General features: G+C 45.1%; 1 protein-coding gene across 1 annotated transcript in view; it reads left to right on the top strand.

Annotated features, from left to right (window-relative positions):
- LOC147718324 (cysteine and histidine-rich domain-containing protein 1-like) overlaps positions 1-21,008 on the top strand; it is a 63,612-nt gene that overhangs the window by 10,578 nt on the left and 32,026 nt on the right. The window contains exons 3-4 of the mRNA XM_086966697.1: positions 10,439-10,495; positions 16,174-16,337. Coding sequence (XP_086822823.1) covers positions 10,439-10,495; positions 16,174-16,337 — 221 coding nt within the window. The remainder of the gene's footprint in view (positions 1-10,438; positions 10,496-16,173; positions 16,338-21,008) is intronic.

The raw sequence follows: 21,008 nt of genomic DNA, 5'->3' as shown, positions 1-21,008 counted from the left end.
ATAAAGAGTACAGGGCTGTTGTGATCTTTAATAAATAACTGTTTATTTTCATAACACTTGTGTGGTGTCCTTTCACTTGGTGTTCAAGGGGTATATGTGTGGTAAACAGCTGGCTTAACACGCCCTCTCGAGTCTTTAGCCTTAGACTGCTCGTATCCATGCTACTAGGATAGCTGGTCTATAAGGTTGACTTACAACCAATCATCAATAAGGGTTGCTGGACTGATACATAGTGTTCACTAGAATAGTGAGCACTGCATATCAGGCCACCTTCTCACAGGGGGGTATTCAACACCTGGCAGAGCTCAGAAACAGAGGTGTTACTGGCTCTTCAGGAAGAGGGAGAAAGCATACATGCCAACATTTTAGATATAAAAATAATAATAATTGGGAGAATGTATTTTCCCCCATTGACTTTTATTGACACAGGAGTAATTTCAGGCGGGAGACAGGCAAGATAAAGCCATTTTTTGGCTTAAAAAATTCAAGAGTCTCCTGCCTGAATGGTGTCTATGTATGAGCAAGCCTCCCATAAAACCGGTTGGATCCGGCTGTGAAGCGCCCTCTGCTGGCGCTGAGGCCTCAAACCTTCACCCATGTCCTTCCTCTCCAGGACAGACGCCACAGCTCTCCTCCCTGGGGAGCAGCCGAGCACAAACCTCTGTGCACCAACAGAAGGTTCCAGAAATGTCACAGGGACGTTCTGAAATGTTCTGAAATGTTGGGACCCTTGATCTAAAGGTCATCAGTCCCAGATGCTTCCGGTTACTGTAAACTCCAACCTTTCATCTATTCCAGTGAGGTTTTTAAGGCGCACTTTTCCAACTATAAAAAAGACGTCATTGCTTCTTTATGGCTACGTCATCAAGATGCGCCCCAGAGGGTAGCAGCAGGAGCAGAGAAGGTGCAGTGGACAGGACGCCCCTTGGTTCAGCCCCCCTCTCTGAAGGGAGGGGGACGTGGCTGGACCGAGGGTCTCAGTGGCGGCCACCCCCGGGAGCAGAAACCAGACTGGACTGGGCAGGGGTAAGGAGAGGGGTGAAAGGCAGGGAAGGTACTGGGCAAGCGGATTAGGACACTGGGCTCAGGCCAGCCGTAAATTTAACCACTGGAGTTTGGTCTGGGGGGAGGGTATGTAACAGGGGGCCCTGTTGGGGTACAGGTGACCGGGTCACCTTTGCAAGGATATCAATTCATTCGGAGTATGGAAGCTTGCTTGCCCTGGACAAGCTGAACACTACACTGGAAGTGAAAGGTCACCCGGCGGGCTGGAAGCAGTTGCTTACCCGGAAGGAAATGTGTGGAGCACTAGAAGTGAAAGGTCACCGCCCTTGTAAGCACTGCAGTGGACCATTTCCACGCCCCTTCGACTGTCCAGCCAACTGGAAAAATGAAACTTAAAATGAACCATTTCACCACTCGTCCCATCAGCAGAGGCCCCCTCTGAAGAAATTCATCAACGCCGCACCCCTCCTTGTGTACCCATCAGAGGATGAAATGGAAAACAACAAAGAAGGAGAAACAGAAGCAACTGTGCCTGTGGTGAACGCAATTGAACACACGCACAATCTCCACCAGAACAGGAACTCTTGACCGGCAACCGACCTATGATTCCCATCACCTACAGGTGCCTCTCTCTAACCTATGATTCCCGTCACCTATAGGTGCCTCTCTCCGACCTATGAATCCCGTCACCTATCGGTGCCTCTCTCCAAACTGTGATTCCCATCGCCTATCGGTGCCTCTCTCCGAACTATGATTCCCATCACCTACAGGGGCCTCTCTCCGACCTATGAATCCCGTCACCTATCGGTGCCTCTCTCCGAACTATGATTCGCATCGCCTACTGGTGCCTCTCTCCGAACTATGATTCCCGGCACCTATTGGTGCCTCTCTCCGAACTATGATTCCCATCGCCTATTGGTGCCGCTCTCCGAACTATGATTCCCGGCACCTACCGGTGCCTCTCTCCGACCTATGAATCCCGTCACCTATCGGTGCCTCTCTCCGAACTATGATTCCCATCACCTATCGGTGCCTCTCTCCGAACTATGATTCCCATCACCTACAGGTGCCTCTCTCCGACCTATGAATCCCGTCACCTATCGGTGCCTCTCTCCGAACTATGATTCCAATCACCTACTGGTGCCTCTCTCCGAACTATGATTCCCATCACCTACAGGTGCATCTCTCCGACCTATGATTCTCCTCACCTAACAGTGCCTTTCTCCGATCTATGATTCTCGTCACCTATCGGTGCCTCTCTCCGACCTTTGATTCCCATCACCTACAGGTGCCTCTCTCCGACCTATGATTCCCGTCACCTATCGGTGCCTCTCTCTGAACTATGATTACCGTCACCTATCGGTGCCTCTCTCCGACCAATAATTCCCATCACCTATCGGTGCCTCTCTCCGAACTATGATTCCCATCACCTATCGGTGCCTCTCTCCGAACTATGATTCCCATCACCTACAGATGACTCTCTCTGACCTATGATTCCCATCACCTATAGGTGCCTCTCTCCGAACTATGATTCCCATCACCTTCAGGTGCCTCTCTCCGACCTATGATTCCCGTCACCTATCGGTGCCTCTCTCCGACCTATGATTCCCGTCACCTATCGGTGCCTCTCTCCGAACTATGATTCCCTTCACCTATCGGTGCCTCTCTCCGAAATATGATTCCCGTCACCTACAGGTGCCTCTCTCCGAACTATGTTTCCCGTCACCTACAGGTGCCTCTCTCTGACCTATGATTCCCATCACCTATCGGTGCCTCTCGCCGAACTATGATTCCCATCACATATCGGTGCCTCTCTCTGAACTATCGGTGCCTCTCTCCGAACTATGATTCCCATCACCTATCGGTGCCTCTCTCCGAACTATGATTCCCATCACATATCGGTGCCTCTCTCAGAACTATCGGTGCCTCTCTCCGAACTATGATTCCTATCACCTATCGGCGCCTCTCTCCGAACTATGATTCCCATCACATATCGGTGCCTCTCTCCGAACTATCAGTGCCTCTCTCCGAACTATGATTCCCATCACATATCGGTGCCTCTCTCCGAACTATGATTCCCATCACCTATCGGTGCCTCTCTACGAACTATGATTCCCATCACCTATAGGTGCCTCTCTCCATACTATGATTCCCATCACCTTTCGGTGCCTCTCTCCGAACTATGATTCCCATCACCTATCAGTGCCTCTCTCCGAACTATGATTCACATCACCTATCGGTGTCTCTCTCCGAACTATCGGTGCCTCTCTCCGAACTATGATTCTCATCACCTATCGGTGCCTCTCTCCGAAATATGATTCCCATCACTTATCGGTGTCTCTCTCCGAACTATCGGTGCCTCTCTCCGAACTATGATTCCCATCACCTATCAGTGCCTCTCTCCGAACTATGATTCCCATCACCTATAGGTGCCTCTCTCCGAACTATGATTCCCATCACCTATCGGTGTCTCTCTCCGAACTATCGGTGCCTGTCTCCGAACTATGATTCCCATCACCTATAGGTGCCTCTCTCCGAACTATGATTCCCATCACCTATAGGTGCCTCTCTCCGAACTATGATTCCCATCACCTATCGGTGTCTCTCTCCGAACTATCGGTGCCTCTCTCCGAACTATGATTCCCATCACCTATCGGTGCCTCTCTCCGAACTATGATTCCCATCACCTATAGGTGCCTCTCTCTGAACTATGATTCCCATCACCTATCGGTGCCTCTCTTCGAACTATGATTCCCATCACCTATCAGTGCCTCTCTCCGAACTATGATTCCCATCACCTATCGGTGCCTCTCTCCGAACTATCAGTGCCTCTCTCCGAACTATGATTCCCATCACCTATCGGTGCCTCTCTCCGAACTATGATTCCCATCACCTATCGGTGCCTCTCTCCGAACTATTGGTGCCTCTCTCCGAACTATGATTCCCATCACCTACAGGTGCCTCTCTCAATATCCTGGCAAAGGAAACATATTCTTCACTTTCCTCTCGGATGAGAATATGGTCCAGGAAAACCTTTGTCTTTGCGTATGTTGGGTCTGGTGGGAGCGTTCACCATCAACAGCACTCATGTAGACACTACAGGGCAAACCAAAGTCTACGCCAATCTACGCAGGGGTGGGCCTGCTCCTGAGTTGCCACACTGCTGAAAAGCTTTGTTAGATGCAGTTTGCTTCTAGGATGCATGTTACAGAACTCAACCACCTCCTCAATGAGTTCAAAGACCTCTTCCACGACATTGGACGCCTAAAAGGAGAGATGATGCAGCTCCACATCGATCAGTCATTATAGCCTGTCACACTGACGCATTGCACTGGGGCCTTTGAGTTCTGGCCAAAAGTGGAGACGGAGATACGCAAACTTGAAGAGGTCGATATTGTCAAACAAGTGGAAGGCCCACACTTTGGGTATCTCCTATTGTAGCTACCTGAAAACCTGAGCAATCGGTAGAAGTAAGACTGTGCATGGATATACACATTCAAATCTGGCAACACCTCACTATGACGGTGAACTGCCTAGTGAGTGGCCCAAGTAGTTGCCCCTGACCCGGCAAAACTACAATAGATTAAATCAGCCCCTTCTCCATCCTCTATCACCGAAGTGAGGTGCTTTCTTGGCATGGTCCACTACTGTGGAAGTTTCCTAAAAAATCTGACCTCCCTCACCAGACTACTTTGAGAATTGATGAAGGCATCCACAATCGTGGCTTGGAATGAAGCGCTTCAGACCGCCGTTCAATACCAAGGATGCTGAAACCACCCCAGCATACTTTGGTCCTGCAAAAACTCTGAACTTGCTGTGGGTGCCAGCCCAAAGGGGCCTGGAGCAGCGCGGTCCCCTGTGGCACTTGCAAGCAGAGCTCCCATCTCAGGCCACTCCTATCCATTGGGGGTAAGATACTTTCATTTTAATTTCGCTGTACACACTGACCACAAACCGCTGGTTGCCCTCTTTCAGGGGTCCTCATTAAAACCTACACCAAAGGATTGAGAAATGGATTCTGCAGCTGCAGGAATACTCACTCTCCGTCAAATACACATCACCCTGCCTGAAACCAGCTATTTGTCCCTGCTTCCCCGAGCAGCCATTCCCAGGGAAGAAGATAGTTTCCAGAACCTTGAATAATATGTTACGGTGGCAATTGAACAATCTCCACTGAAGCCCATGTCTGTGGACAAAATCCAACCAGCCACTGAAAGCGATGAATGCCTGCATATCGGTTTTCACGCAGTACAGTAGGGGGGGGGGGGGGGGGGGGGGATGGGCTGCAATGAAAACACGTTCATCCCTATGAACACCGAAGGGCCAACACATTTTAGCATCCTTGTACAGTGTTAGACACAAACCTCTGCAGAAAGAAGCCCTTTAGGGCACATTGGCAGGTGATCTCACAACCACTTTCCTTGTGAGTAGTGAATCTCGCTCATGCAGACGACGAAGGTAGAGACAAAACCAACAGTTGACTTAGAAACAAGATGCGGTTCTCTCATTTGAGTCAAGCGCCAGGGAGTCGAGGCACACTAGCCCCCGCAATCACCCAGGACCTACTGAAGGTTTCCTGGACCCAAGTCAGCAGTGACATTTGGAGCCCGCGGGATACGTGAAATTATCAATAGTGATAAACAACTATTCACAATAAATGGAGATTGAGGTAGTGCACAGTACATATGCTGATCAGCTAATTCTAAGAGTGGAGAAAATAAAGGCCACTCCCAGGATAATCTAAGAGCGTCGAACCGACAACGGATGCCCATTCCAAAGTGAACAACTAACATTACCTGAAGTCTCCCCGTATCATAGAAGTAGCACCCAGGACCCCCGATTCCAATGGAGAGGATGAGAGGTTGATAAGGTCTCTGATGAAGGGGATTCCCACACCAGCAATGCATTAAAGTTAAAAAAAATAGCGATTTCGCTAATTGGGGTCGCAAATTACCATGTAGATGAACTTCATGGTAATTTGCAAAAACTTTGAAGAATGCACTAAAGTGCATTTTTCAAAGTTTCATTTTACACACAAACATGCCCTTGGGGCATGTGTGTGTGCAAGATGTACCCATATGCAGATTTCAGGGGTGCAACAGGGTGTCCTTTTGACACCCTGGCACCCTTGAAATTGCAATCTCAATTTGGGATTCTCTAATTGAGAATTGCAAATTGAGAATGTCTTCCCATTCATTCCTATGGGCCTCAAGGCCTATAGGAACGAATGGGGAGGTATTCCTTAATTGTGACTCGCAATTTGCGAGTCGCAATTAAGGAATCTTAAGAAAGCACTATTTTTTGTGGGATTTCTTCACGCATAGCATTTTGCTATTCCTTATTAGGGAATCGTTATTTTTCGCTAATAAGGAATAGCAAAATGGGTTCTTGATGCATTTGGGGGTTAGTCATGTGCAATCAATTAGAGAACAATCCACTCACTTGGACGTGTTCAGTAAAGTCTCAAAATAGTATTATGTACAGAGTTAAGATGAGGACAAACATAGAGTCTGCCTCCAAAGAATAAGCAAAAAACTCTCATAAATTCTCTAAGTAGAAAATCAAATACCAGACTGCCATAGAGTCTGCTCGGTATGAAACTAAGGAACGGTGTAGCACACATCCCAAAAAGAACATTTTTTATAGAAGTAATGATGACAGCAACCAAAACATTTTCATAACCACATCAAACATTAACTGCAGCACTATTAAAAATGCCTTCAGAATGAATAATTAATGCTAACAGTTAAACTAAAAACACGAAAATAACGTAACATATTTGCAAATATTCAATACATTGGTGTCCTCAGAATCATTCGCAGAAACAGGAAAAGTCCTTTACTTGTTGCAAGAGTGAATACAGTTAGAACACAAACACACCTTCCCCTCAGCTACGAAGAAGTAACATTTCATTTCAGCATAGCACCACCAAATAAAGCCTATTTCTACTATTTTTCTGTCACCAGCAAGCCTTTTAAACTCGAAAGATAAAACAGCATTTCTTTTGTATTTACAAAAGTGCCTGCCAGCACATACATCTGAGGTGCGGTCATGTCAACTTGAGCCTGGGTATGCTAACTTATAACAACAAGGAAATAATCTTTATTCTAAATGAATACATCTGCTCTGTAAGTAGTTTAGAAGACAGACTGGGGTCTGAGTGATGCTTGAGCTGGCCATTGTGCTTTACAATATGATCAGGCACAGCTGTGGTGATGCTGCAGTTGGTCTGGAAGAAGACGATGTAGCTGGGTGATGATGAGGGTGGTCCCAGTTTTGTACCATAATTTGATACTGTGCAGCGGTGGTGATGGAGAAGTTGGTCTGGAAGAAAGACTCTTGGAGCTGAGTCATGCTTGGGAGAGCCTCTCTTTTGTCCCATGTGTTGATCACATGTGGTACTTTTGAGAGGATGAGAGGGAGCCTGTTCATCATCAGGGCTCAGTCGCCCTCCTGTCAATCACATCCAGGTCACGCCCTGGAGGAGGCGAGGAGACAGTTTACTCTCGCTGCAGTGGGAACTCGTTGCCTCTGAGCTGGTACTGGAGGTTCCTTGCTGGTTCTGTGCAGCTGTGTACTGAGTTAGAGTTTAGGCTGGAGGAAGACTGTCTTACGGAACAGATTTAGGGCCAGATGCATCAAGCATATTTTGCCTTTGCAAACGGCCGATTCACAGAATCGGGCATTTGAAAACACAAAAGAATGCGCTTCTGATGCAGCAAACCCTATTTTGCGATTCGCTATTAGTGAGGGCCGTGTTTAGGGCGTCCCTTCCTAATACCGAATCGCATCGGTATTCATGAATGTTTTGCGACCGAAATGCGGTCACAAAACATTGCATTTTACCCCGTACTTCAAGTCAAGTCAAGTCAAGTCATAGAATTTATATAGCGCACTACATACCCAGAGGGTTTCAAGGCGCTTAGGAAGGGGAGGAGGATTACTTGTCAAATATCCACGTTTTAAGTTGCTTTCTGAATGCTAGGTGGTTCTGGGTAAGGTGAAGGTAGGCGGGGAGTGAGTTCCATGTTTTAGCAGCCAGGTATGAAAAGGATCTGCCTCCCATGGTGGTCTTGTTGATGCGAGGTACAGTGGCGAGGGCTTGGCTGGAAGAACGTAGTTGGCGGGAGGGGGTGTAGAAGGACAGTCGTGAGTTGAGGCATTCTGGTCCGATGTCGTAGAGTGATTTGTGTGCGTGGGTAAGCAGTCGGAAAGTGATCCTCTTATTGACGGGTAGCCAGTGGAGGTCTTTAAGGTGACCAGAGATGTGTTCGTTGCGTGGGATGTCTAATATGAGCCTGGCTGAGGCGTTTTGGATTCGTTGGAGTTTCTTCTGGAGTTTTGCGGTAGTACCTGCGTAGAGGGTGTTTCCGTAGTCCAGTCGGCTCGTGACCAGAGCGTGGGTGACTGTTTTCCTTGTTTCGGAGGGGATCCAGCGAAATGTTTTTCTGAGCATGCGAAGAATGTTGAAGCAGGAAGAGGATACGGCGCTGACTTGTCTGTACATTGAGAGTGAAGAATCCAGGATGACGCCTAGGTTCCGTGCGTGGTCTGTCGGGATGGGTGCTTTTCCGAGGGCTTCCGGCCACCAGGAGTCGTCCCATGCAGAGGGGGATGTACCTAAGATGAGGACTTCTGTTTTGTCTGAGTTCAGTTTCAGACGGCTTTGTTTCATCCAGTCGGCAACTTCTTTCATTCCTTCGTGTAGGTTAGTTTTGGCGGTGCTGGGGTCATTGGTGAGAGAAAGGATCAGTTGAGTGTCATCCGCGTAAGAGATGATGTTGAGGTTGTGTTGGCGTGCGATGGCCGCGAGGGGGCTCATGTATACGTTGAAGAGAGTGGGACTGAGTGAGGATCCTTGTGGTACGCCGCAGATGACTTCAGAGGCCTCGGACTTGAATGGTGGAAGGCGGACTCTCTGGGTTCTTCCGGTGAGGAACGAGGTGATCCATTCAAGTGCTTTTCCTTGGATTCCGATGTTATTGAGGCGTTGTAAAAGGGTGCTGTGGCAGACTGTGTCGAATGCTGCAGAGAGGTCAAGGGGGATGAGGGCGACTGTAGTCCCTTGGGTACCGCTTCCCCTGTGTGAATGTCTGTAAATGCATTTTCTCTTTTGTAAAGCAATCTGTTTTCCCTTAAGGGAAACAGGCTGTTTTACCGAAAAAAAGATTGCTTTATTTAAAAGCCATCACAGACATGGTGGTCTGCTGACCCCAGCAGGCCACCATCCCCGTGATTTTTGCGATTCCCATGGGGTTGAAAATTGCGACCTACCTCATTAATATTCATGAGGTAGGTCATTTGCAATCCCCTAGGAATCGCAGAAAGTGTTAAACACACTTTCATGCATTCCATTTTTCAATTGCGAATCGCAAGGATTAACAATTAGGAAATTGCAAAATGGTTTGTTGATGCATCTGGCCCTCAAAGATTAATTTATTATTTAATTCAGAGACTTGGCTGGCTGGCGGCTGCCACTCATTCAGAAGTTATATCCTCCTTCACTGAGACATTCCAGGCTCACGGTCACTTCCCCCACATCACTGGTCCTGTGGACTTCGGTTGTAGTCTGGAATATTGAGTATAGATATTGGAAAGCCACACTATTATTACTAAAATAACAAAAATCAAATGATCCTAGAATTAGGTACATATATACGTGAGTAAAGATTTGCCATTCTTAGCTCCATATCTAGATACCTTGAAGATACACACATTGTCAAGGTACATATCTGAGGAGTTAGGTGTCAAAAATGTTTACATACCAAGCGGTCGACACTCGACCACTTGATATTCTGTACCTCGTATTTCAGATCTATTCCAGTGAGATCCAGACCCCCCTGGTCCTTGTGTAGGGTCTGGGTGCCTCTCTTTTACAATAAGTTGAACTTTACCGTTTATCAAGCATTGGCAAAACCAAACAGCACGCGCCTTAGAGACCTATTGGCTCTGATGATCTATTTTCTTCATGTTTTCTTCATGTTGTGCAGCATATCATAAAGGAAAGAAAAAAAAATTAAATAAATAAAAACGATGATGCAGCTGTTGCCCTGTGCCATTTTGTGGGCGCTTGCATGCGTTAAACACAAAATTGTCTAGTATGTAAAAATAACTTTTAAATATTTACATTTTTAAAAGTTATACAAACCTTTTGTAACTTTATAAATGTTTGGAGTGTTAAAGAGTTAATAATGCTTTTTTTCATATAATAGTTCAATTGAGGAATAACTTTCTTTAGCTTTATCACCTGGAGAAATATAGGGGGGCCAATGCAGCAGAAATTGTGCCTCTGACATCCTCTGCCGAGGGTGTGCACCCACAGAGTCTAAATACTGGATACATTAAAAACCGTGCACCTGATGCTGAAATATGTCTTGTTAGTGGCTCTTACGCATCTAGACTTCATCTCTGCCTTTTCTGCTCGTCCTCCCAGGGCTGGTCTTGCTGCCGGAAACGAACCACAGATTTCTCCGAATTCCTCTCCATAAAGGTAAGAAAGGTGTGATGGACTCATTAAACAAGCCACCCCTTGTCCTGTCTCTCTCTTCTTCATGTTATCTCCCTTTCTCCTTATCTAACTCTCTTCTCTTCTCCATCTCTGTCACTCTCCACCCCTCTGTCTTACCCCTTCCCTCTTACTTTCTTTCCTTCCCCCTGTCTCTTTCTCCCATTTCTCTCTGTCTCCCTGTCCTTCTCTTTCTCTCATCCTCTTCCTCTCTCTCAGTAGTGGCCGCTGCAGGTAAGCGCGGCGGGGGATGTCGACAGACGACGGAATAAGGAAAAATAAATAAATCCTATTCCGTCGTCTGTCGACATCCCTTCCGCCCCGCTACGCCCCACCGCCCTTACCTGCACCGGCCGCTGCTGCGTCTCTCTCCTTTTTTATTCTATCCTTCTGCTACACTCTTTCTCCCTGTCTCCCCCCTCCTCTCTCTCTCTCTCCCCCACTATTCCTGTCTCTCTTTCTCCTTTCCCATTTCTATCCCTGACTTCTTCTCTCTCCCTTTTCTCTCTTGCTCCCAACATTTCAATCTCCTTCTTTTTCTCTTAAACTCTCCTTCTCTCATGTTGTTTTTTCTGTCTCCCTCTCTCTTTCTTTCTCTTCCACTCTTTTCCTCTTCCTTCTCTCTTCTCTTCCATCTCTCTCTTCCTTTGTTAATCATCTTTCTCGTCCGCTCTCTCGTTCTCATATTCTTTCTTTATTTTTACTCCAGTTCTTTCTGTTCTCAGTTTCTTTATATCTTACTTTCTTTTTCTTCCTATTACTCTCCTTCTCTTTTCCCTTTACTTTTCCATCTTTTATCCTCTTACCTCCACTCTCCTTATACTTATCTCTCTCTCTCTCTCTCTTTCTTACAGCTTCTTATTCTTTCTCTTTTCCATTTTTGTCTTTGATTCTTCCTCTTTCCTACGTTGTCTCCCCTTGGCTCTACCCCTTACTAACCATTTGCTTTTAGGTCTCGCCTACCAGACATCTTTTAGCAGTCTGGTTGCAAAAGACCTATTGTGTGCCATGCAAAGATCTTGCAGTGGGCTTAGAGCCCTCCCTCTGCTTCTAGTTGTTAGTTCTGTTGTCACTGTCATTTGCTTGCTTCTTTTTATGGCTGTACTTCCTCTTCTTGTGTTTAGCTCCACCCCTGAAACCTAATACTCTCTTTACAATCCTTTGATTTGTGTCTTGTATCCTTCCACTTCTCACTTTGAGGTAACTACTTTTTAGGTCTCGCCTCGGCATCGAATGCGCTGTCTCTTCGAGACATGCTGTAAAACCACCACCCATGGCTCCATCAAATAGGCAATATTGCCCTTGCGAACACTACTATCCTACCAGTCCACACCCAATTTATCAAGTCTCCCCATCAAGGGAGATGAAAATAAAATTAGATCAGTCACAATCAACACTATAAGGAACATCAATGCCCAAAAATAGAAAGTTAAACATTAATAATTTGAAGAGAGTATCTTTACCCACTGTTAATCATAACACAAACCCAGGTAACCCTTTGAAACCACTATTAGGCCGACTATCCGACTGCCGTTCAGCCGTGAAGCATGCCTCTGACATCTCCGACCTCATCTGGAGCCAAGAAGTTCAAATGGCGATCCTAACTGAATCGTGGCTTACCGAATCATATTCGCCATGCATGAATCTGTTGGTTCGTCCAAACAACAGAACCATGAGACTAGACAGGCTAAAAAAAAGGGGGAGATGGCGCTTTCATTCATCGCTCTGATCTCTCTGTTACTCAACTATACTGTAATCTACTCGACTACTGCGAATGTCTTGCACTTTCCATAAGAAATCCAAATAATCAACTATGCAAACTTCACGCTTTTTACCACCCCCCAGGGAAAGAACGACCTTCTTATAGGCCACCTAATGGAAATTATTACAGCAAACTCTTCCCCTCACTCAATCACATATACCTAGGGGACTTCAATCTTCATTGAGATTAAAGATTTCCTAGCAGACGAAACCCTTACTCAAGCCTGCACTCTCCCAACTCACACAAAAAGCATCTCCACGAAAAAGGCCGTCAAAATAATCTTGATTGCTCTTTGTGATTGGTAAGATCACCACCATATTATTACCTTCCAAATACCTGGCGTAATAAAGAAAAGAGCTATGTAATTAGACAAACCTAAACAATGGGAATGGGATACAAAAGGCTTGGACAATGAGAAACTAGCAGCACGTTGTGAGAAGGAGCATTCCCCACCTACTAATATGACAAACGTTAGTGAACTTACGTACGGATCACTATAACTCAATGATGTCAGATATAATCGATTCATTAGCTCCTTAAAAACGGAGAAGAATACTGGATAAAGACAGAAATCCTTGGTTTAAGGCACCCCTAAACAAATAAAGGTGAAATCTGAGACTAACCGTAGCGAAATGGACACAACACCTATCATACCCCCAGCTAAAACTGCCAAGAAAGACCAGAAATGCTTAAAACAAAAGTATTCTAAAATTTTTTTAAAATAGTTCTTTAAAGTGGAGCTGGAGAACACCAAAAACAGACCATGTAAACTATTGAAATGGTACAACAACAATCAAATAAAACGGCCAAATCTGCTAAAGAAGCAACAAGATTCAAAATAAGCTGTGAGGAATTCTCATCCTTCTTTACCACAAAAGCCAACTCCCTGGAAAGTGAGCTCAGGACAGCCGGTGATAACCTCCCTTGCCTCTGGACTTTACAAATCGATGAAACAATAAACACCCCTATCAAGAAATGCCCAAAAATGAAGCCCAATGGTCAACCTTCAAGTTATATGACTACAACGATATTGCCAAAACCCTATTGACTTTAAAACCGAATAGCCACTTCTATGATCCCCTCCCTTCAAAATGTGTGATGACAATCAACCAATTTGTCATCCCCATTTGGACAACGATAATCAATGCTTCTTTATCTCAAGGTTCCTTACCAGACTGCCTATAAAAAGGACAAGTCATCCCCATCCAAAAAAAAAACAATAGAAAACCTTTCTGACCCAAATAACTTTCGGCCGGTGGCAAAAATATTTCCTTATTAGCTAAAGTTCAAGATAAATGTGTGCAACAACAATTGAGCCAACACATCACTACCTTTAATCTGCTAGAGGACTGCCAATCGGGGTTCAGTCCAGATCATAGTATGGAAACAGTAATACTTTATATAGTGGATGACGCCCTACATGCACTAGACCAAGACAAAACTCGTCTTTTAATTCTTCTGGACCTATCGTCTGTTTTCGACCCAGTAAATCATGATAAATTGCTAGAGCGAATTGAAAACAGGATGGGATTATCGGGACTGTTCTGGTAGAGGTGTGGCGCAGTGACCAGGGCAACTGACTCCGCAGCCCAGGGCTCACGGTTGGATCCCTGTTTCTGGCAGCAGCTCAGCACCATGTGACTCTGGGCAATAGCTGACTTAGCGGCCAGATGTAGGTAACTTCCATTTACCGATTCCTTAATAGTGATTATTACCGAATCGCTATTAAGGAATCGGTAAATGCAATGTAGTAGGAATCACAAAATATTAGCGATTCCTTAACATTCCTTAATAACGAATCGGTAATGCCGACACCCTGTTGCACCCCTGAAATGTGCATGTGTGCACATGTGGCGCACATTCATGCCCTAAGGTCATGGATGTGTGCCACATGGCACATAAAAAAAAGCAAAAAAGTGTTTTTTTGCAAGGAAATCGCTATTTACCACCAACTTGTAGTTGGTGGTAAATAGCGATTCCTTAAGGCTGAGTTGCACTGTTTTTAGTGCTACCTACATTGCATTTAAGGAATCGGTATTACCGACTCCTTAAATGCAAGAGCAATAAGGAATCGGTATTAAGGAATCGGTATTTACCGATACCTTATTTACCGATTCCTTACCTACATCACACATGGCTAAATACCGGTCGGTAACACTGAAATTTACCGAATTTCGGCCTTCCCGTCCGGTATTTAGCCACCTACATCTGGCCCTTAATCTACACGACGGCCCCCAACGCCTTGAGACCCATAGGGGTGAGGAGTTCGCGCTTTACAAATACCGGATTTGAATGCTTTAAATATTCCTTGTGGTACAGAACGTTAAGATTTCTGGTGAATCAAAAACTTTCATCGCTTTCCCCTAATATGGTCAGAGTACCGCAAGGCTCAACTCGTTCTCCAACTCTATTTAACCTTCATATGAAACCTCTAATTGAAATACTACGTCCCGCCAACATCTCTTTCCACATGTTTGTAGAGGACACACAAATTTATATTAAAATTTCGTCACTGGAGGAGATCAAGACAATGAATGAAGCATTAAAGGTGACCATTCAATCGTTAACAAGCAATCAGCTTAAACTAAAAAGTACATAAAGGAATGGACCAAGATGATCACTCCGCTATACTGCACCCTGAACATAGTAGACTCAACCAAATCACTGGGAATCACGCTAGATAAGAACCTGAACATACAAACCCACATCAACTCGTAGGCTGAAAGTGTCCGGTTTCACCTGAGCTATCTTAGAAAATTTAAACCATTCATCGAAACATCAGACCTCAAAATGGCAGTCCAGGCATTAGTCATCTTGAGGATTGAATATGGATGTACAACTCTATCAGGACTACCCAAGAGCTCAATAGCTCCACTAAAAGCCTTCCTCAATGCAGCCGCAAGACTCGTAACAGGTTCTAGAAAATTCAAACACATCTCTCCTCACTTTAAGGCTCTGAATAGACTACTATACGAAGCAAGAATTCAACTCAAAAGGGCTTGTATCCCACACAAAGATTTACACTTCAAAATACAGACGAACGTAGCTCAGAAAATTGAGATACTGGGAGGAGGCTGGTATTCCCAGAGCACCAGAGATCTAGTGCTGAAACCCATTCTTCCAGAAGGAGCAAACTTATGACAGAGCCTTCTCTGGAGCCACACCTAGAATCTGGAACTTCCTGGCTCCAAACATTAGAAGGATGCTGACCCCGTCAAGCTTCAAGAAGGAAGCTAAGATCTTTCTAATGGGCAAACTGTAACATATAGAATATTTACTGGTTTCATTTGAGTGTACAAATTGTTATACTATGTATCCTTTAGGCTCACGTATTATTGTAATTTCAATTTTTTTTTCTTGCTCTTAGAATTTGATTTTACGCTCTAGAGTTATGTGACCAGAGGGTACTTTATGCAGTAAGGTCTCTAATTCATCTATTGCCAATGCACTGTTTTATAGCAATGTCAGAGGTTATTTCACTCTGGTCCTAGTAACAACCTTTTAGCTGGACTACAGTGTCCATAATGCCGTGCAACTGTAATCAAAAGCATCATTGCGTCCTTGTCTTTTTCAACAATTTGTCTTGCCTTGATAGATGTAAAATGGGACAAGTGCCCCCCTACCTGCCTCAAAGGAACCTATTTCATCTAGTGCGTTGCAGCAATAATCCCCCCAGAAAAGAGTGCTTTGGCATAGGTGAATTAGAGTACTCACTGCATAAAGTACCCTCTGGCCCAAGGCCAGCATGTCATTCTCTGCAGTGAGAACACTTCAGTAATGCATGGGCTGGTTCACTCCCTAACGCATAAAAGCAAAATATACTGGTGACAAGGTCCATGGGGCAGAACCAAGATGACTTCCAATTCTGTTCTGCACAGTCACTCTCGCCTCTTCTCCTCAGGGCTGCACAAAAGGATGCCACAGCAAAGAAAAGCCAGTGGAGGCCCTAGTGCCAGAAGTGAGTGGCAGCAAGGATGTGTCTGAACAGAGTGGGCAGCGGCATGGCCCAGAACGCATCGTGCAAGGCCCCAAGTCCGCCGAGAAGATGAAGCGGGAGCGACCCAGGTATGTTGGGTGTGCGGACAGCTGGGCATATATTGCTTCAAGTCAGAGGAGTAGGAGCAGACTTAATGTGTCAAGAGGCTTGGATGGCTGGGCGTACTGCTTCGTGTGAGAGGAGTAGGAGCAGCCGAGGTATGTCAGGAGGCTTGGATGGCTGGGTGTACTGCTTCATGTGAGAGGAGAAGGAGCAGCCGAGGTGTGTCAGGAGACTGAGGTGGCTGGCAGTACTGATTCAAGTGAAAGGAGCAGGAAAACCCAAGGTGTATCAGAGGCTGGGATGCCTGGATGCACTGTTTCATGTGTGAGGAGCAGACTGGATGTGTCAGAAGCTTGGCATAATTTAAGGCATCAGGTCCACGATTAAAGGGAGTGAAGGATATGGATACCTTGATATTCTTTTAATATGCTGTCAATGTTCTTGGCTGGTCCTGGAGAAGATTAGAATATCACTTAGATATAGTCTGAGTCTAGCACATCCCCGAAAATGTTGTTAACGAAGTGCTGGAAAACAGAAGGGGCAATGCAGAGGCCGAATGGTATCATGACATTGCTAGATATTCTTAGTGACCATAACGGGTTTTTAAGGCTGTCTACCATTCATCACCTACCTGGATGCTCGCTATATTATATGCACCCCATAGATCCAGCTTTGTATAGATCTAACAATGCTAAAATGAGAGTTAATGGATAGTGCTGTCTGATGGTAATTTGGTATAATTTGCGGTAATCCACACATGTGCACAACTCTCCTCCTTGTTATGGCACAAAGGAAATAGGTGCCCCTGCAAGGGCTGTGGAGTTTCAAATGAACTCATTCTTTAGATTGTCATCCAGATATTCTTTAAAAATCTGATCATCTCTTGGACTAAGGAGGGTAATTCTTTGCATCCGGTATTTTGGCATCACGGACTAGCTTGATGGCGCAAACTTAGGATCAATGCAGTGGTAATGTATGTGCTCCTATTTTAATAAATACATCCAGAGCAGCTAGAATCTGCATTATTTTCTCTGAAGCATGTGAAGCAGGACGCATCAAATTGTGTAAGATTGTAAGACTAACATGGGATAAGCAGTTATTTGCGTAGTAGGGACGTGTCAAAGGTTTTCTTGTTGACAATCAATTTGTGGATTATGTCACAAAGCCACAAAGTTCCTAATGCAATAATGAAAGCGGGGGCATCTATCAAATAAAAATACAAATTATTCTACATGCCCATGTAATGTGGTTATGATTACATTTTCTGTTTACCAAACAATGTCCCCAGAAGGCAATTCTGTACCTTTGATACTTCTAATAAGTTCCTGTTGTTTTGTACTGTTTTTTTGGAATTTGAAACTTTTTCCTGAAAGGTCTGGTCCATAAAATACATCCGTAGGCTTCGGAATCAATATGAGCTAAAACTGATGGTGGGTATGAAAGAGTGAACAATTCGACCCGCAAATACTAAAGTTCCTTTGCAAAGTTAAATTCTTTTGCTGCAAGCCTTCTCGATCTATGATCTCCCTCAAGATTGAGCATTGGCTTTTCCTGGCTGACTTGAACAGTTTTTCAGTAAATGTCCAGGACACAGGGCTTCTATCCTTCTTTTGATATTTTACCTGTGCTCTAAGGGGTTTCTGTAATTGCCAAATCTGCATAGGATCTCCCGACCCTTCTGTAGATTTGAATTCTCTTGCTGGAACCAGAGGTATGCTTCAAGCTATTTCCCTTTTTCCCACCTGTGTTGTTTTTGCTCGGAGTCTATTTGTAGGGCTATGTCTATGAGACTGTTAGAAACAGTGGGTCATTTACCACTTATGATATGGTATCTTACAATTATTCACGTAAACATTTGCAGAAGGCAGCAGCTGACACTTCATCCATCATACCTGATTCAAGACCTATTGATTAAAGTGACTTATATAGTTAATAAGATTTCTTGACTGTTGTCTGATAGTAAGGAACAAAAAATCAAAAGGGGGAGGCAGAGTGCTGATCCGTTCAGTTTCCTTTTGTTAATCAATAAATCATGTGGGATGGATCACTTGTCATGCATAACCAGGGTATGCAGGTAGGTATGTGGTGTCTCACAAGTTAAAAGACCCTCATGCATGTGTATTCTGGATGTTCGTAGCGGTATATGTTGTCTCCCCGCTTTTATACACGTGTGTGCATAATCCTTGGGTCAGTGTTCATGCACCATCCGCCTGGAGGATTTACTCTTGGTTAAAACAGTAGTGATCGTGGATAGTGAGGTGCTAGGGAAGTGAGTTAAAATACCCGGACAGGCAGATACATGACTTCATTGAGTCTGGATTCGGGTAGCCCAAGTGAGCGAGGGCAATTGAATGTTGTGCCGCTTTGGAATGGTTAGGAATTCAAGCACACTGTATGGTGTGTATTAAAAAACGGTCTACATGTTTCAGCCTCGATACCTATAAAGGTCGGTGGGCTTTCTTCAGGACCAGTGCAAGTGAAAATAAGTGAAAAAATATGACCTGTTTTTAGTCAGTCCATGGTCGCATTGTACCTGTAGAGAAAGATTTACTTACAAAACAAACGGGGGTAGAGGGATGTAGACACAACACATGTGTACATACAATGAACAAGTTAAAATCTAAATAGATTCTAAACAGCTTTAAAGTGGCAATACTTTAGCAAAGGTTCACACTCCTAAATGGTTTCAACTCTTTCATTCTCATGCCTGGTGATGGTGACAGCATGCTGGCGAAGGGTGGTTGTTAAAGTTACTGGCCTCGTGAAAATAAAGGCTGTGAGCTATGTTTGTGACGTATTAAGTGGGTTGTATAACTGCTTTTGTAAGGCAGCGGTTATTAGTGCGCTAGTTTGATTGTGAGCGCGTGGTTGCTAGCGTGTATTTGAGGCAACTGTGGTGTCTCACTTATCAATGTCGGCAGGTCGGCCGCTGTGGCGCGAATAGCCATTGTTTTAATCCAAAAAATGATGTCTATATTTGACCGTAATAGTGGGGGCAAATTGGGTTTAGAGGCTTGAAGCAACTGTATGTAGATGTCACATCCGTGGCGTTCGTGGGAACGGTGGCATAGAGTGATATATGTTATATCCACGTACCTGGTGAAATGCGTGTGCGCACTTCTTCGGGTCAGGGGCATAGTGGAAGGTGCCTAACTGCCGGGAGATGAGGAAAGTTTTAGTATTATACTAGAAATGGAATACTCCGCTCGCGATCAGTGGACTATCTCTCAATACCTGTGGCGTGACTCCTCCCGCGTAGCTAGTGCTATCGCTGCCTCTTCTCACCCGGATATGCTAGTGTGAGGTTCCTGTTCTAGATAAGTCTGTCGTTAGAAAGGGAAGAAATACTGCGACTGTTTGAAAAGAGACTAAGGAATCAAAATTTGATGACTAAATTCACTAAATTTGTGGATAAATTTCAAATTATGAAAAGTATTAATCGTGGGCTGGTGAGCGATGTTTAATTGTGCAACGATTTTGAGCAGTGTCCAGGGTTCCGTGAACAAGGCGATGTCTGAAGAGGTGGCGTTGAGGAGGTCCCAGGTTTCTGTTGTGTGTTTGTGGGGGGGGACGATACATTGAGGAGGATGCAGTTGAGCACCTATACTAAAAGTATCAGACCTTTTTAGGTGGAGCATAGGATCGAATTTTAGTGGGCAAAATAATTGTCAAACCAATGCGGCGGATTTTCAACAGTTCACGTGAACAAGCACGCGCTTTTCCCCCACTGGCACCATCTGTGCGTCCACATCAAAGCAATCAGCCTCCCTCCCACTGGCATCTGAAGCTTCCCCCAGCGTGCGCTCGGCCTCAGGCAGGCATTTCTCCTAATTATTCACTTCACTTTTACGGCCGCCAGGCCGTGCATTTCTCTTCACCCCCTCCCCACAGCAATGCCAAGAGCTTGTTTCCTACTTCCCCTCCTTGCCCCGGTGATTTACACAAACAAAGCACTTCACAGAAGGAGTCCTAGGGCACCTACATTACCCTGCTAAAGCCAAACACAACTATTTCATTTGCCAAGGAGCACACTATTTGCCCTGCTGAGAGCCTTCAGCCCGATTACTTCATGGGTCAGCTGCATATGTCTTACTGCTTACAGACAGACAGTGGTAGCCATTTGCTCTGCATTCCTGGACTGTAACAACATCGCAGCTGAGATCACGATGCAGCAACAGCACACCCACAAAAAGATATTATAAAAGCACGCTTGGAAGTGCCCTGAGGGTATTCCTACCCGCTGCCCCCTCACAGCAGTTTAAAAGCTTGCATTTTCTAAATGTGGAAAATAAATATGTAATTAAGGTATAATGTATATATTTTTTTGGACCAAAATAGATACGAGTGCATGTTTCTAGCAAGTACTCTCCCTTCATACTCGGTCCTTACTTGCCACATCCTGTCTTGGCGGCCGTGTCTCGCATTTCCCCTCCCCCTCCCCACAGCAATGCCAAGAGCATGTTATGCTAGCGCATACGGCCGTCCTTTTGCCCCCACGCTCAACACAAGTGCATGTGTTTGAACTCAGTCTCATGTGTTTTTCTTCACTTTAATATAACGCAAACTCGGCTTGATGGTATCGGAGCGCTTTACATGATGAGCCAGTTTCAGTGCACACAGACAGATTCATTTTTATGCATGGAGAGATTAAGTGATTTACCCAGATTCACAGGATCTTGACCCTCCCGCCGAGACTC

Source organism: Lissotriton vulgaris, chromosome 4_1, assembly GCF_964263255.1.
Source record: "Lissotriton vulgaris chromosome 4_1, aLisVul1.2, whole genome shotgun sequence".
Classification (NCBI taxonomy): Eukaryota; Metazoa; Chordata; class Amphibia; order Caudata; family Salamandridae; genus Lissotriton; species Lissotriton vulgaris.
Note: the sequence above shows the minus strand (reverse complement) of the source record. Positions and strands in the feature narration are given on the sequence as shown.